The 17,330-nt window shown below is 47.3% G+C and overlaps 2 protein-coding genes across 2 annotated transcripts in view; one reads left to right on the top strand and one right to left on the bottom strand.

Moving 5' to 3' along the window:
• LOC135105154 (gamma-aminobutyric acid receptor alpha-like) overlaps positions 1–16,234 on the bottom strand; it is a 37,684-nt gene extending 21,450 nt beyond the window's left edge. The window contains exons 1-4 of the mRNA XM_064013213.1: positions 16,194–16,234; positions 13,352–13,588; positions 4,101–4,278; positions 3,690–3,860 (exon numbers count right to left, since the gene is read on the bottom strand). Of these exons, the coding sequence (XP_063869283.1) occupies positions 3,690–3,860; positions 4,101–4,234 (305 nt within the window). The 5' untranslated portion in view covers positions 4,235–4,278; positions 13,352–13,588; positions 16,194–16,234. The remainder of the gene's footprint in view (positions 1–3,689; positions 3,861–4,100; positions 4,279–13,351; positions 13,589–16,193) is intronic.
• LOC135105153 (trypsin-1-like) lies at positions 413–2,127 on the top strand. The gene is made up of 2 exons (XM_064013212.1): positions 413–531; positions 925–2,127. The coding sequence occupies exons 1-2, from the start codon at positions 499–501 to the stop codon at positions 1,816–1,818; spliced, it is 927 nt and encodes a 308-aa protein (XP_063869282.1). The 5' UTR covers positions 413–498; the 3' UTR covers positions 1,819–2,127.
• Positions 16,235–17,330: the final 1,096 nt, after the last annotated feature.

Genomic DNA, 17,330 nt, shown 5'->3' with positions numbered 1-17,330 from the left:
CAAGGCATGCACTGCTGAATTCATCGGGGCAGCAGCATGAAAGGAGACTTAACCCATACTAGGCCAAACTACCTCAGGTGTATGCATAACCACATAATAACCCTCCAGGTGAGATGCAGACTGATACTTTGAGTTTACTAATTCAGAACTAAGGTCACGTTCAATAAAAAAAAAAAAAAATAATAATAATAATAATTACATACTAAGCGGCCAGGTGAAAGGAACTCATGGCCATCACTGTAAATTGACGTTGCCCGTGAAAGGGGTGAAGGTGGTAAGCTTCATCCCCCCCACACATTTCTCCCCCCAACACACACACACACACACACACACACACACACACACACACACACTTCATGTATCACCTGTAGAGACTTATTTTAGATTACCCATCCTCCTCCTCCTCCTCCGCCTCCTCCTCCTCCTCCTGGTGCTGCTGTATGATATAAGGTGAGCAAGGCAGAGCACCAGTCACTCACGGCACACCAGTAGTCCATCATGGGTCTCCTAGCCGTGTCTTGCTTCTTCGTGGTGAGCAGCCAGACACAGCAGTAGTAGTAGTAGGACCTCAGTGACACTCAGTCATATCCCTCCTCTACATTTAGTATACTTGGACCGTCCTCGCTGACGTGTCTGCTTGTCTTGGTGTCTGATGGTTGTTTTGTTGTAACAGAAATAAAACTTAACTTGGAGATAAAACTAATGCAATCAGACTCACACCGGAAATTACCAAATTTTAAGGACTGACTCCTTATCAAAATTTATTAGCAAATAACTACCGTTCAAAAGACAGAACAGGTTTCAGTTGTGAGCTGAACATATCTACACCTGTGTGTGTGTGTGTGTGTGTGTGTGTGTGGGAGGCGGGGATGGGATGGGCAAAGCGATGAGCATAATGCATGGCATGATTCCCTCCTGCGCCAGGTGTTGGCCGCCGCGTCCGGCACACCGCTGGATGAAGACTGGTACAACTATTATGACACGGGTGCCACCAGCCCCCCCACGTCTGCGCCTGGGCCCACCACCGGCAGCACTGACTGCCAGTGCGGTGTGGCCAACCTGAATCGCATTGTGAACGGCGCCACCGTGAATCCCCCTCACAAGTACCCGTGGCACGTGGGCCTCAAGAAGCAGGGCGGCGCCTCCTACTGGTGCGGCGGGACCATCATCAACAGCAAGTACGTCGTCACTGCCGCCCACTGCTTCTTTAACAAGGCAGGGGAGCGCGAATCTGACGTCGGGCTGGTAGTGGGCGTGGCAGACCATGACATGAGCGCCACCACTGACGACGTGGCAGGCGTGACACGTCTGGTCAGCGTGAAGAAAGTCATCCTGCATTCCAGCTACAGTCCCTCGGGGGCTGACTATGACATAGCGCTGCTGCAGCTGGCGGAGACGCTCGACCTCAGCAAGAACAAGGAGCTGCGTGCCGTGTGCCTGCCCGAGAATGACTCCAAGACCTACGCGGGGATGACGGGCATCGCCGCTGGCTGGGGGGACCTTGTGGACAGCGGGAGTCAGCCGGACAAGCTGCAGGAGGTGGAGCTGCCCATCCTGGATACTACCTGCATGAACTTCGGCGTCAGTGAGAGGATGCTCTGCGCTGCCACCGAGAGTGGCGACAAGGACACCTGCCAAGGGGACTCCGGCGGACCGCTCTTCGTGGTGGAGGACTCCAAGTACAAGCTGGTCGGTATCACCTCCTTCGGCACTGGCAAGTGTGCTGAGAAGGGCAAGCCTGGGGTGTACGCCAGGGTTTCCAAGTTCCTTACGTGGATTAAGGAGAACACCGCCGATGGAGCCTACTGCAAAAATTAGTGCTGCCTAGCCATCTCTGCCAGTGTGGACAGCGCGGCAGCCTTCATTCGCCGCCTGCCGCCCCTTCAAGATGACCTCACTTTTCAGTATACGCAGCAGTAATTGAAGCTTGGACAACGCCTCGCTCTCTGCATCGCGGTGACGAGCCGTGGCGTGGTGTTTGCAAGCTCAGCCCCGCGAAGCTGCTTCCTGAAGGCGTCTTTAGCCGCCGACCCTTTTCATCCTTCCCTGCTGCGGAACACTCTCCCTCTTCCCCTCTGAATATCTTTGACACTTGTTGTCCATTGCTGAATAAAATGTGCACTAAAATACTGTTGATATCCCTAAATATGTCCTGCGAGCGAGATCTTGATGCGAAAGTCACCAAACGACGCCGAGGTAAGTCCCGGAACACTGGCCAGACTCTCGTGGCGTTCCTAGCCTGGCGAGGGAGTGGCAGGGACCTGGTTGCCTCAGAACATAACACAAGCATGCAAGGAGAAATGATGTAAAAACTCTCTCTCTCTCTCTCTCTCTCTCTCTCTCTCTCTCTCTCTCTCTCTCGTTCAATAAAATGATCTAGCTCTACTGAAATGACGTAACGAGTGCCATGCTGTTGTTGACGTCTGAAGAGTTAATTGAGGAACGTAAAGGCCAATCCTTGTCAGCTTGTTTGGTACTTCACTGGCCATTACTAGCAGGGTGTCAGTGGCGGGACTGGCGCAGTGCCGCACCTCACCTTGGTATCGTGTTTGTGGGTGAAAACATGCACTGGGACGTGACACCCCAGGCAGCGTGTGGCGGCGGCAATACACTTAATTTCTCGCATCCTTTACCGAGGTATCGTCTTAGCTTAGGTATTCCTTTCATGCATTCAAAGGCGTCCGTTTTCTTAAAGGTGTTACACAGATATGCTCCTCATTAGCGTCATCAGAAGTGCACCTCTTATATTTATTTATTTATACCCGAGTGTCATAAAGGCATAGTCTGCGATAGAGTATACGTGAGAAATGTACTGTATTTTTTTGCCTCCGAGTATTACAGTAAAGTTGACGCGAAAAATGTACTCCCTCCATTTATTTTCTTATTCATTAATTTACTCATACACTTATTTTCACCTAGAAACGATAAGGAAGCCGCAAATATGAGTACCATCACTGAGAACAGGACGGGACATGTAAGCAGGATGCGCGGCGCCTCATCAACACCCTGCGCGGCGTCACCCCTGAAGTGCCTCTGTTGGTGTGTGCCCGGCCGTGTGTTGTTAGTGAATTCTGGAAGCTCTTCACTATTTCTTCTGTATTGCTAGTGTGGCAGCCTCTCACCGCATCTGCCTTGGCGCGAATTACATCGAGGAAAGTGAGTCTTGTGTGTGTGTGTGTGTGTGTGTGTGTGTGTGTGTGTGTGTGTGTGTGTAGGGCTGAGGTTTGAATAAGGGAGACTGAAGGCGGGTGGTCAGTGTGGGCGAGTCTGAACCACGGGGCAGACAGGGGCGTAAGTGGGCAAGGCTTGTGGTGCCGTGGCCAGGCTGTGTGTGGGGTAATACAGGGTGACGCGTGGCAGGTGTGAGGCTGTGTTTGGCCGCGCTTTGTTCCTCCTTATTGTCATGGTTCTCGTCGTCATCGCTGCCTTCCTCCTCCTCCTCCTCCTCCTCTTACTCTTGTTCTTGTTCTTTTGCTCTTATTTTTGTACTTGTTCTTTCAGTTCTTATTCCTCCTCTTTTTTTCTTCTTCGTATTACTATTCCAACTCCTTTCGCCTCCTCCTCCACCTCCACCACCACCACCACCACCACTATCACTTTCTTCTCCGACATATCACCATCACCCACCCACCCACACACCCACCTACCCATACACACACACACACACACACACACACACACACACACACCTGTAGGAGAAGTTGGGCAGCTGTCTGTTGATGCGCGGATACACGTGGACCGTCACGTTTTTGGTCTCTGCCCCTCCACCGCCATCACCACCACCACCACCACCATCGCCGCTACTGCCGCTGCTGCTGCTACTGCTACTGCTACTTGAGCCTGCTACACTCGAGGCAGCCCTGCGATGGGAAGAGTTGTTGTTATTTTTGTTGTTGTTGTTGTGATGGTGGTGATGGTAGTTTCAATTGTTGTTGTATTTGTTGTTGTTGTGGTGGTGGTGATGATTTCAATTGTTGTTGTTGTTGTTGAAAGAAAAGGAGGCAAAAGAAGAACAGAATAAATGATTAAAGTGTGTGTGTGTGTGTGTGTGTGTGTGTGTGTGTGTGTGTGTGTGTGTGTGTGGAAGCGCGCGTACTTACCTGGTTACACCGACGAGAAGGTCGGAGGTAAGGAGAAAGAACTGCAGAAAGAGAAGAAGGAGGGAGCGAGTGGAGGAGGAGGAGGAGGAGGAGTGGCTGGGAGTGGAGGAGTGGTGATACCCGCAGCTCACCATCTTCCCTCCACGCCCTCCCGCTCCTCCCGCCGCGGCACAAAGCCCTGCGGAGGAAGGACACTGTTAGCCTTCACGTAGCGGAGAGTGGCGGGCCTAATGGCAGCCACCAGCCCTAGACAGCGTAGACAGCCAACAGACGTGCCTTTTGACAGCGAAGCCTTAGATTAGTCCTCTCCTGTGCGTTAGGTTGGGAAGATGGGGTGGATGGGTGGATGGGTGGATGGGTGGTGAGGTGGACCCTGTCATATGTATTTCAGCCCTCACTGTACCCATTTCCCTGCTCACACCTCACTTTCCCTCTTTCTCATATCTCCTCTTCCCCCACACGTCCTTACATCCACTTATCCACTTTCCTGCCTCCACCTCACCCTCCACCCATTTCTATCACGTCCTCTCTTCCTCCACATCCCTACATCCACTTCCCAACCTCCATCTCTCACTCCACGTCTCCCTTTCCGTACCCTCCTCTTCCCTCTGTGTTCCTATCTCTCTCAGTATCCTCTCTTCCCTCTGCTTCACTTCCCCAGTGTAATCCCGGTGATGAGACGGTGAGACACTAATCCCTGATCCTGTTGGGGTCTCGTTACTGCCTTTTCTCCAGTGCTGCAGGATAGGGACGGGGGGAACGGACGGCCACTTAATATGGCTGAGTTACTGTGTTAAGTTCTTTCTAACTCTGTGTGGTTAGATTCAGAGCTGGACATTTATTTGTTTATTTTTTTTTCTCGTTTGTATTCTCCTTCTGGCTGCCTTGAGTGGATGCGTCTCGTGGTGGCAAGGGAACTCAGTGGACCGCTCACTTTGGTTGACTTATTCATGTATTCGTTACGTAACTGTGTGGTGAGATTAACTTCTGGGTGGAGAGAGAGGAAGAGGAGAAAGGAAGGAAGAACAGGTGGAGAAAGTGGAGAGGAAGAGAGGAGAAAGGAAGAAAAACAAGAGGAGGAGGAGGAGGAGGAGGAAGAGGAGGACAGTGGACAAGAAAGAAGATATGAAAGCAAAGTAGGAAGGATGACAAGAGAAGAGAGAAGGGTTTTTGAAGGAGAGGGAAGAAGGGATAGAATGGAAGGAAAGGAAAGAGGAGGGAGGGAGGGAGGGAGGGAGGGAGGGAGGGAAGGTGAGTGGAGGTAATATTGGATGAGAAGAGCTTTTAATGGATTACAATTTTACCTCAATCATTTTCCCCTTCCTTTTGACTCTCCTCCTCCTCCTCCTCCTCCTCCTCCTCCTCCTCCTCCTCCTCCTCCTCCTCCTATTTAAATCTGGACTTCAAACGATCAATTTTAGGTTTCGATTTCATAAGAGTGGTGTTGGTGGTCGTGGTGGTGGTGGTGTTGGTGGTGGTGGTGGTGGTGATACTCGTCTTTTATGAGGCTGATGTTGCTCTTCTGGTAGTAGTAGTAGTAGTAGTAATAGTAGTAGTAGTAATGATGGTGGTGGTGGTGGTGGTGATAATAAGAATAATAATAACACACACACACACACACACACACACACACACACACACACACCTTAAAAGAGAGAGAGAGAGAGAGAGAGAGAGAGAGAGAGAGAGAGAGAGAGAGAGAGAGAGAGAGAGAGAGAGAGAGAGAGAGAGAGAGTTAAGAAAAATTTCAGATGCTCACAAAGAGAGGAGTCTCCATCACACTGGCTGGACGAATTTAATAACGCAGAGACTAAGAGCAGCAGCCAGGTACTGAAGCTTGGAGGGGAGGGGGGGGAGGGGGGAGGGGGGCGAGAAGGGGGAGGAAGGTGAGGGTGGCAGGGGCAGTCATCGAGTGAACTTCGTAATACAGGTGATCCTCGTGCAGGTGTTAATGACGGAGGCTCACCTTAACTACCTTTTCCTAATGAGCCATTCGATTTGGGGGATTATTTATTTATTTATTTATTTATGTTTTTTATTTTTTTTTGGTGTGTGTTTTTCTGCTTATTGGTGCATTAATTTTTTTTTTTTTTTTGTCTGATAATGTAATTTTTTTTGGGGGGTACTTTGTGGCTTTACCTGCTACTGGCTTCGATTTTTAGGTTACTTGTGTTTATTGGTGTTTTTTTTTGGTGGGGATAGTGTTTCTGCCTATTGGTGCATGTGTGTGTGTGTGTGTGTGTGTGTGTGTGTGATAATGTAGATTTTTTTTTTTCTGCCTTTTCTTGCTACTTACTGACTTGCTTTCCCTAATATGCCACTAAATTTTGGCGTCCCTGTGTTTAATTGGTACAGTTTGTTGACGTGTTTCTGTGTAGGTTTTTAAAAATGTCTGCTTTTATTTATTCATTTATTTATTTATTTATTTTACCATTAGTTTGCTTTCCCTTACGTTCCGCTCAGTTCTGGGATTTCTGCGTCTATTTTTTGTAATTTTCAAGGTGCTTCTGTCCAGTGATATAGATTTTTTTATGATGATTTCTCCCCCTCCTTTTTTTTTTTTTTTTTGTTTTACCACTAATTTTTGTCCTTATGTGCTCCTAAGTTCTGGGGTTTCTGTGTTTAATGACCGTGTTTGAGGTGTTCCAATCTACTGTCAGTGTATTTCTTTCTAATTTTCCCATATGGTGAGGTAATGAAGGGAAGGGATGAGGAGGAGGAACAGGGACAGGGAGGACAGAACAAGGTGAAGGTTCTGAAGGTGAAGGTAACATATTCATAGTTTTCCAGTGCTTCTTTCTTCAGTAATTTTTTCCCTTACTTCTCCTGTACCGTTAATCCTGCGAGGTAATGAAGGGGAGGGTTGAGAGAAGGAACAGTGGCAGGGAGGACAGAACAAGGTGAAACTTCTGAAGGTGAAGGTAACAAGTGGTCGATTCCGGCGTGTTTAAATGTCATTCGCCTGATCAATACCCTGACGAAAGATGGATGAGCCTCGCCCCGTCAGCTACTCACTCCTTTGGACCCTGAGAGATGCTGCAGTGTGTGGCTGTGCTGCAGGTATACCTAATCCACCCACTTTCCTCTTAACTTCAGGAGGTTTTGGTTCATGGCACTGAATTTTGGGGGAGGCTAAATATTTTGCCTTAGCGTGTGGGGGTCTGTCTGATAGCGCCGATTTGGGAGAGTCTCATTTGTCTTAATTTTTTCCACTAAAGAGTGAGGCTTCTAACTGACTTCGGGACTTGTGGAAGATTTGCAGACACTGGCACGTGGCGGTACTGTCTGTGTCACTGTCTTTCTGATGGTGATGTGGTGTGATGGCGGTACTGTCTCCTGGGTGCAGTCTCGTGAATACAGTCTATTAGGTACAGAAAATCGTGGTAGTCTCCTGGGTACACAGTTCTCCTGGATACAGTCTCGTGGTATAGAAAATCGTGGGTAATCTTTTAGGCACACAGTCTCGTGGGTGTCTAGTTTCTTTACGCTGCAAGCCTCTCATGTAAGACGTGATTACACTGGATTTTTTATGAATGGGTCTATTGGGATTGTGTAGTGTAGTGTACTGGGATTGGTCCGCCTATAGTGCATCTGCCTAACTGCTTTTATTATGTGCATCACTTGAGAGTTTTATTTGTTCTTTTCATCTGTTTGTGTACAACCTTCGTCATATTTTGTTTTGTATTTTCATCCGCACAGCATCGTACTGGTGTTTGCGACCAGTCCGCGGTGACTTCCTCGCCGGTGCAGTGCTTGAGTCGCGTCCGAAAGGTTGCGAGTTCGATCCGGCGAAATGTATTTTGCGTCGCCATAGTCAAGCCTCCCTCATGGCACCTCCCTAATGGCGGGTGGACGGGGCTACGGGGAGGCGGGCGTTGAGAAGCCACCTAAATTGACCACTCCTTTTACCGAGCAGGCAGACACGTCCTCACTCAACCAGTCACCGGTCTACATGGGAGGAGGAGGGCGTGGGGCTCCTCCCTAAGTGCCATATTCTGAACAACTAATACGCTCTATTTAAAGTTACCGGTGTTTTTAAGGGTGTTTTTCATGGTTTTAGTGACAGATTAGCGAAATTTTCTACATCACTAACAGGAGAAACACTCTTTGAGAACCCAGCTGATCATCTCTGTGGCCTTGGAAAATAGTCGTGGTGAGAAAGCGAAGCGTTTCAGAATACGGGCGTAATTCAGCCACTAGCCCAGGTGACCGGTGGCCTCGCTGCCTGCCTCGCCTTATCCTGCCCTGCCTTGCCTCGGCCATTGCTCCACCAGTACATTTATCCGCTGCTTGGTTTATCCATATCAATACTTTTCTTTGCTTTTTTTTTTTTTTTTTTTTTTTTTTTTGTTCATTGACCGTGTTTGGTTTGCTCTGTCAACAACACCTAACTTTCAACACTATTCGCTCGTAAATCATCTTGAACACACAGTCAGTACAAAACCGAAGGCACCCTCACTGTCCTGGCTCTGTGTGAGACCTTCCCTGAGCCACACTCCCTCCTCCCCACAGCCAGACACTCCCTCTCCTCTCCCACAGGCCAGCCCCCTCTCTCACCCCCAAGCCAGCTCTTCTCTCTCTCCATAACCAGCTCCTCTCCCTCCCAACAAGCCAGCCCCTCTCTCCCAGCATGTCAGTCCCTCTCCTCCCCTACTAGCTACACTCCCCCATCACTTAGCCAGCTTCTCTCTCACCCCTTTCAGCCTCTCTCTCCCCCATCCAAACCAGCCTCTTCACCCCCTCAGCAGTCAGTTCATGCCCCCTACCCCCTTCCAACACCCCTCCCCGCCACACCTCTCATTGGATCGTTGCTCGTTTATAATTTTGCAAACATTTTCAGGCGCCTTGATTAGCAGGGTGGCGATTACTGTTTGCACTTTAAATATTCGCGCGTGTAAATAATGTTTTGATATTTGTGACCTTAATATCAGAGTGGGAGAGTGAGAGTGAGAGTGAGTGTTTGGCTATCATTCAGCCTGACACTAAGCCTGCACTGCCCCGGGAAGGAGGGACGGCGTGCTGGAGTGGCTGTCAGGCATAGAGTGAGCCATCCTGCTTATTTATTTATTTTTTTATTTATTTATTTGTTTATTTTATTTTTTTGTCCACCTCACTCTTTACAGACTTAACACTTATACCAGCCTGGAGGGAGAGGGGCAGGAAGAGACATTGGCGCTCCTCACATGTTTCAATAACCCTTAAGATTGTACGGTTTGGCTACTGGTAACATCACTAGCCCTTTATTTATTTATTTATTTTCTATAGCCTTTGTGTTGTCCTAGGCCAGAGTTCCCTGTTGCATAAAACAAGTCGTATTCTTCCTCCTCTCCACTTCCCCCACCTCCCCTCCATCACAAACCTTCCTCCCTCCACCGTACACCATTCACTCCTTCATCCCTCCATCCCCACCCACACACACCCTGCCCCCCCTCCACCATACACCATCCTACCCCCTTCCCTCCTTCACCTTCTTGGCTCCCCATATCCCTGCCTCTCTCCATACCACCCACCCTTACACACACCACCCTCCCTTCACCATACACCATTCTGCCCCCTTCCCTCCATCACTACCCACAAATATCCTCTCCTCCACCTTATACCATGCTCCCTTCTTCCCTCTCCACACACCCTCCTCCACCATACACCCCCTTGTCTCCTCCCTATATCATCCTTTGTGGTCTCTATTGATACTATCGAGCCGGGCACTGTACCCTCGTGTGCTGTTACCGTCACCTGCTTACCTGGTTAAATATTTACTAGTGGCTCGTGTTATATTCCTACCTTGCCACTTCTACTGTTATTATGACCCCCGCTGCCTCTATTACCACTATCATCACTACTGCTACTGCCACTGCCATCACCGCCACTCTCCTTGCTTCATCGTCAGCTTCTGATTAGTAACGCTTGTATTGTTCGTTGGGAGAATAATGTTGGGGTGTGTGTGTGTTTGTGTGTGTGTTGATTGTTTTGCATGTGGTGGTAGTGGTGGTGGTGGTGGAGGTGGTAGTGGTAGCAGCAGTAGTAATGACAGTGGTTTTATTTTTCTTCTTTATAGTTTAGTTTATTTATCCTCCAGAGTGTGGTAATAATAATAGTAATAATAATAATAATAATAATAATAATAATAATAATAATAATAATAATAATAATAATAATAATACCACCACCACCACCACCACCACCACCACCAACAACAACAACAACAAACAACAACAATCACAGCATTACATGGGTGGCAATCAGTTCTTCAGCACACACACACACACACACACACACACACACACACACACACACACAGATGACATCAAACAAAATACTAATAATACACACACACACTTGACTCATCACTCAGGTAACCCGCCCACACACCCACACATTCACAGCCCCGAGGAATAAGGGCGCAGGGGTGTTAGGAGGGGGGGTTGAGAGTGTGTGGGTGTCAGATACCAATATTCAGGCAGCAATATTTACCTATTTCAAACAACTATGGATTGGCGGGATAATTGGTGATAGCGTGGTGAGCTAATTGGTGAGCTAATTGGTGTTTATCTGACAGTCGATGCCACCACGTGCTCGTACAGTCAGGTAGGCAGCTGCTGCGAGCCGTGCATGTGTCTACGTGTGGTGTTTATTGGTGGGGTGGTGGGGTAGGTGGAGGCCGGAGGAGGTTAGGTTAGGTTTCGTTAGGTTAGGTTAGGTTAAGTTGAATTAGGTTAGGTTGGGTTAGGTTAGGTTAGGTTTGGTTAGGTTAAGTTAGGTTAGGTTAGGTTAGGTTAGGTTAGGTTTGGTTAGGTATGGTTAGGTTAGGTTTGGTTAGGTTAAGTTAGGTTAGATCTTTTCAGTGTTGGAGTTTTTGTTTCTCTCTCTCTCTCTCTCTCTCTCTCTCTCTCTCTCTCTCTCTCTCTCTCTCTCTCTCTCTCTCTCTCTCTCTCTCTCTCTCTCTCTCTCTCTCTCTCGCCAGCCACTCAGTCAGGCAAACGCGCAACACAGTGTAAACAGAGGCATTTGGCACCTTGACCAATGCAGTATATAAATAAATCGATCTGTGTGTGTGTGTGTGTGTGTGTGTGTGTGTGTGCAAATTACACTACCCTTCAGCGTGTTTTCTACCCACCTATACGATATTTTTAGTCTTCATTCCTGTTTACCTCCTAGAAAAAAAAAAAAGTAATAATTAAAAACTGTATTTAATGTTTTATTTGACTTTGAATTTATAATCAGAACCAACTAGGCGGCATTAGTTCAGGTGTGCCAGGGCGGGAAAACCATCACTATAAGTAAGGGGTTTCATCAAATTTGGAAGCGGTGTGTGGTGGTGAATGGGATTATGATGCTTTTATTCTGATCCGCTTTACAGTCGCGGTCAAAAGTCCCGTTAACACGCTACCCTCACTTCCTTTGTGTTTAAAATCTTCCCTCAACCTTATTACCTCCTTAGAATTACCACATATCAGTTGTCAGGCAAACCTCTTAAAGCAGTGCGAAAGAACATGACACGTGAACAGACTTTTGGCCGCCACTGTACATAGAAAGCCTGGAAACTCACTGCTAAAAAATTTCAGCACCGTAGAGTTGTTCCCGCGGTCCACATGTGACTCGAGGTGTTAGGGGACTCCGTTTTCTGTCGTGGAGCTTTTCAAACAGTGGCGGGGTTGTGTTTCCGTCTGACCGCGGGATTTTCAGCTAAACACCACCTCTCAATCAGGAAGTTTTTTTTTTAATTTGTTTTTATATATTTTACCTGCTTACGTATTTATTTGTTTGGTTGGTTACTTAGATAATTACATTTCACTATCATATGACGGCCATTTTCTGATTAAATTGGTGAAGTAGCTCAAGTATGTTTATGAAGCTCCGTGACACGCCGCTTGAGACTTCCGACGTACAGGTATCAAGAAAATACAAACACTGACGTCACTTCACGCCAACACATCCCTGAAACCCACTGAGCATCCCTAGGTCATATTTCAGCCCGAGAAGTCCTTTTCTACAACACAGGAAGTTTTATATCAACACTTGACTCAAAAGAAAAGAAAAGGTCAATTTTTATACGTGTCCAAACCCACAAGGAACAGAAGGGTGGGAGGCGTGGCTGGTGGTGGACAGGATGCGGTGCGTGAGGCGACTCTCTCCCTCCCTCTGGTCATCACTATTTAATATTCGTCATTCAGTCCACACAGCTTCGATTTACGTTTACAAATGCCACACTGAATTGCTGTGTGTGTGTGTGTGTGTGTGTGTGTGTGTGTGTGTGTGTGTGTGTGTGTGTCATTATTTATTCCTAACTAGTATATGAAGCTTTGCGGACTACAGATTTGGTATTTACATATATTTTGTGTTTGTAAATATGCAAGTACTCTGTGGGGTCATGTTCATATAGTTACCTAGTGGCCAATTAAATGATTTATATATATGTATTTAAGAGTAACACAGGCGTGGGACAACAAAACGAAGTCAAAGAAGGCCCACTGAAGTGCCAGTCCCAGGAGAGAGAAGTCAAATAGATCATCCGAAGTTTGGGGATAAGTGTCTTGAAGCCTCCCTCCTGAGAGAGTTCAAGTCATGGGGGAAGGAGAAATACAGCGTGTGCATGCTGAGGTGAATGCAGCGTCCGTACATACCAGTGCACTTAGTCCTTGTTCATATCTACATACTATTTTTATCTTCACTGTAAACTCAAGGAATATCTTTACTCGTCTAGACACACACCAACACTCTTATACACACACACACCCGACACGCCGCAGCTTCCTCCACGCCACCACAAATGTCACTGCTCACCTTTCAGAACTTTAATTTCTTGACATTTGGTAAACATCTCTTTCCTATGATGTATTGATGGCTGGCTCTTGCATCGCCCCTCGCCAGGCCTCTGTGTGTGTATGTGTGTGTGTAGTACTGGCTCCACTGTTTCTCTCCGTAGTTGCCTTCTTTCATGGTACCAGTGAATGAATGGTAAGAGATAAGTTCCAGCGCCTTCATAACGACAAACACCATCATTAAAATTAACCCCTGTAATGGTATCCGGAAGAGAATCAAAACTGAGACACTGGCTTTGGAAGTGTTGAGTGGTGTTAAATTCAGCTGACACGTCCGTTATTCTTGGCTCACCTTCGGGCAATTTTGACTTAAAAAACAAAGGAAATAAGGGAAGCTGCAGGAATTTATCAGGCCTACACGTGGCAGTCCCTCTATGAAACCTACCCATTTCTACCTAATGATTACTGAGTCTATTCCAGTCACCCACTTACCTCCTAGTCAGGTGTCACGGGTCCGGCCTTGTCCTCTCCTTGCCCTGAGACTCGCTGGTATCTTGGCTCTCACGCACCTGCAGATCACATGTAGCGCTCGTGTCAGTGTTGCCCAGGCGTGGCGGGAGGCGCGGGTGTCGTGGTGGCGGGGAAATGTCTCTCGGGTACTCCTTGACTTCGTCTCCTTCAGGCTTATCCACATGATTGGCTGTCTCCTTTCTTCATTTTATCTCCTTCCTGACAGGTGTATGCAGGTGTAAGCAGGTGTGTGTGTAACGTATAATCAGGTGTGTTCTTGACAGGTGTAAGTAGGTAAAGACAGGTGTGTTCATGTGTTTTCTGACAGGTGTAAGGAGGATGTACGTAGGTTGGTGTGTTTCTGACAGGTATAAGGTAAAGACAGGTGTAGACAGGTGTGGATCATGGTGTGTGGTGCCCTGGTAAATTTGTCCCTCCATGAACATTCCACATACGAGGTTTCTCCCTAAATAATGCATTCCACTCCTCTCATAATAAGTTACTAGTAGGTTAAGTTGGGTTAGGTAAGGTTAGGTTAGGCTGAGTTTTGATATGTTAGGTTAGGTTAGATAATGTTAGGTTAGGTTAGGTTAGGTTAGGTTAATATTAGGTTAGGTTAATGTTAGGTTAGGTCAGGTCAGGTTAGGTTAAGTTAGATAATGTTAGGTTAGGTTAATGTTATGCTGGGTTATGTTAGACTATTTTCAGATGAGTTATGGTGAAATATGTTAGATCAGGTTGGTTAGGTAATGTTTGACTGGATGGTAATGAGACACGGCTGAGCTACAGTAGGTATTGTTAGTCAGATTAGTTTGGATGATACATTACCTTTGTGGAGAAATTTACCATAGGGAGAATAACCAGGTGCAAACTTCAAAGAGGAATTTTAGTGGCGTTTAAAAATATCTCCCTTTCCCCCCGTTATATAATTCAGTTAGGTCAGAATATATTAAGTAATGTTAGTCTAGTTTACATTACGTTATATAGGGTTAGGTTAGGGGCATTTTAGCATGGGGCAATTACTATAGTTAATATTTGCATGGGGGAAACCTTACAGGGGGAATGTACTGTGGTGAATATAGAGGAGCGATCACGTGGAGAAGGAGGAGGAGGAGGAGGAGGTAGAGAAGGGGGTGGTGGTAGAGAAAGAGAAGGAAAAGGAGGAGGAGGAGGAGAAGGAGGAGGATGCCCAATGTGTGTGTGTGTGTGTGTGTGTGTGTGTGTGTGTGTGTATCCTCAGGTGTGTTTACAGGTGGTTTTGCCTCCGCACTTCTACAGTGACGGTGCAGTGTGGAGAGTGAGGAGAGGTGTGTTGCAGGTGTGTAAGGCCCTGGCTGGTGTGTAGGTGTGTTACAGTTCAAAGGTCTTGACAGATGTGTAGCTGTGTTTCACATGTGCACGTAGGTAACTGCAGGTGCAAGATCCTCACAGATGTTTGGGTGTATTGCACATGTGTAGGTGTGTCGCAGAAGATCCTGACAGGTGAGTTTCAGGTGTGTTTCAGGTGTGTTTTCAGGTGTGTCACAGGTGATGCGTAAACCCGTCCCCGATCTTTAGGTCAAGTACGCACGTATGTTACTGAGGTAAATAATTCAGGTTAAAGAAGCGTTGTGAATCTATCCCTCCTCCTCCTCCTCCTCCTCCTCCTCCTCCTCCTCCTCCTCCAGACACAAGCTTCACTAGTTCACCGCAAGATCAATATGGGAATGCTCAATAGTTAATAATTTTTCTAAAGTTGCCTCGCCTCAATGCTCGTACTTTCAGAAACTCAGTTCTTCTATACATGCTCTCTCTCTCTCTCTCTCTCTCTCTCTCTCTCTCTCTCTCTCTCTCTCTCTCTCTCTCTCTCTCTCTCTCTCGTAGCAATAAATAAATAAAGTAAAACTAACTTTAAAAGGCACCATTGAGAGAGAGAGAGAGAGAGAGAGAGAGAGAGAGAGAGAGAGAGAGAGAGAGAGAGAGAGAGAGAGAGAGAGAGAGAGAGAGAGAGAGAGAGAGGGCACGTAATACTAAGCTAAAAAAAAAAAAGATAGGACGTCTTGAATGGTGTGTGTGTGTGTGTGTGTGTGTGTGTGTGTGTGTGTGTGTGTGTGTGTGTGTGTGTGTGTGTGTGTGTGTGTGTATTCATAATTTAACTGGTAAGGTGGATGACGGGTGGATAAGCTACAAACACGAGTGGGAAGGACTGTAAAAATAACGTGGAATGTTGGTGGAATGGAAACAGGTGATGTGGATGGGACAGAATAAGAATAAGGTGGAGCAACAAGGTGGACCAACAGTGTGGAACAACAAACAAGTGATGAAGTGGAGCCAGTAAATGTGGAAAGACGTACTAGGGTGGATGAGCAGATGTGTTTGTACTATGGTGGATCACAGGCGGAACAATAGGGCTGTGGAAGGGTGGATCAGGAGCAGATACAGCCAGGTGGAGTGGCAGGTGTGTTTATAAAGTGGATAGACAGGTGTGGATGTAATGTGGAGAGAAACAACAGTAGTAGAGATAGAAGTGGAGCAGTAGGTATTATTAAACTTGACAATGTGGAGTTGAATCAGCAGGTGTGGATTTAACAGGTGGAGAAGCAGGTGTAGGTACATTTACTAGGCGTAGGGATGACAGGTGTGGCTATAAGTAAACAGGTGTGGGTGTGTTTATGAGGTGTAGCTAGGCAGGTGTAGAGGTAGTTATTGTGATGGATTTCGCTAGGTCTGACGCTAACAGGTGTGGCGAGGGAGGTGTGGTTAGGTAAGTGTAGGTGACAGGTGTGGAAGGGTCAGGTGTAGTGAGGGGCCACGAGGCGGAGCGCGGCGGGCCATGTGAGCCGACCTGAGGGAGAGAAAGGAGCCACACACCACTCTCAACGGATGTCACCACGCTACTGACACTCTCTCTCTCTCTCTCTCTCTCTCTCTCTCTCTCTCTCTCTCTCTCTCTCTCTCTCTCTCTCTCCTCACCTCATCGTCTCCGTTTTTCCCTCACCGCCTCCTTCATCATGCCCCTTCTTCCCTCCCTCTCCCTCTCTCCCTCCCTCCCTCCCTCCCTCCCTTCCTCCCTCCCTCCCTCTCTCTCCCTCTTTCCCTCAGTGTGTCATATTGAATTTGCTCTAAAAATTTTCCCTTTTCTCGTTCTAAGAAGCACCTCGGACTACTACTTGGCCGACCGGGGACGCCTCACAGGGATCACCAGGGAATACAGGCAGGTGAATACAGGCAGGCGGGTACAGGCAGGGGAGGGGGTACAGGCAGCGGGTACAGGCAGGTGAGTACAAGGAGGCGGGTACATGCGGGGGTGGTATTCTTAAACACTCCTATCTTTGAATGGGACTGTTTTTAAAGGCTACAGTGATAATTATTCAGATTCTCACGATGTTTCTCTCTCTTCATTAGTCACTGTGTCTGGAGTCATGAAAGCACTTTTGGGAATCTAAATATAAATGTCGAGTGGTTTGTTGAACTGTCACTGGAGTAATGAAAACACTTGCGGAAATCGAAATTTATTTTTTTTTACATGAGAGAGAGAGAGAGAGAGAGAGAGAGAGAGAGAGAGAGAGAGAGAGAGAGAGAGAGAGAGAGAGAGAGAGAGAGAGAGAGAGAGAGAAAAGAAAAGAAAAGAAAAAAAATCGAGATGTGGGGACACTGAAACACACACACACACACACACACACACACACACACACACACACACACACACACACACACACACACATACATCACAAGACACTCCTACTGTCAGTCTTCGTAATTATTGTTCGCTTACCTGAAGAAGGAGAGGCAAGAAGGAGAGGAAGGGAGGGAGGGAGGGAGGGAAGAAAGGAGGCAAGGGAAGGAGGGAAGGAGGGAGAGACCCAGAACAAATAATCACAATGCTTCACTATTTCCTCTTGTTCTTTGGGCGTAAGGGAAACTGTGATAGCGTCTTCACTGATGATGAATGGCGGGGAGGGGGTGAGGAGGGAGTGGGGAA

Source organism: Scylla paramamosain, chromosome 11 (assembly GCF_035594125.1).
Source record: "Scylla paramamosain isolate STU-SP2022 chromosome 11, ASM3559412v1, whole genome shotgun sequence".
In the NCBI taxonomy this organism is placed as follows: Eukaryota; Metazoa; Arthropoda; class Malacostraca; order Decapoda; family Portunidae; genus Scylla; species Scylla paramamosain.
Note: the sequence above shows the minus strand (reverse complement) of the source record. Positions and strands in the feature narration are given on the sequence as shown.

Bases quoted from the DNA above. Each gene is read 5' to 3' on its own strand.
- LOC135105153 (XM_064013212.1), top strand. From the start codon at position 499: ATGGGTCTCCTAGCCGTGTCTTGCTTCTTCGTG. The intron at 532-924 runs GTGAGCAGCCAG...CTCCTGCGCCAG, and splicing joins CCGTGTCTTGCTTCTTCGTG to GTGTTGGCCGCCGCGTCCGG.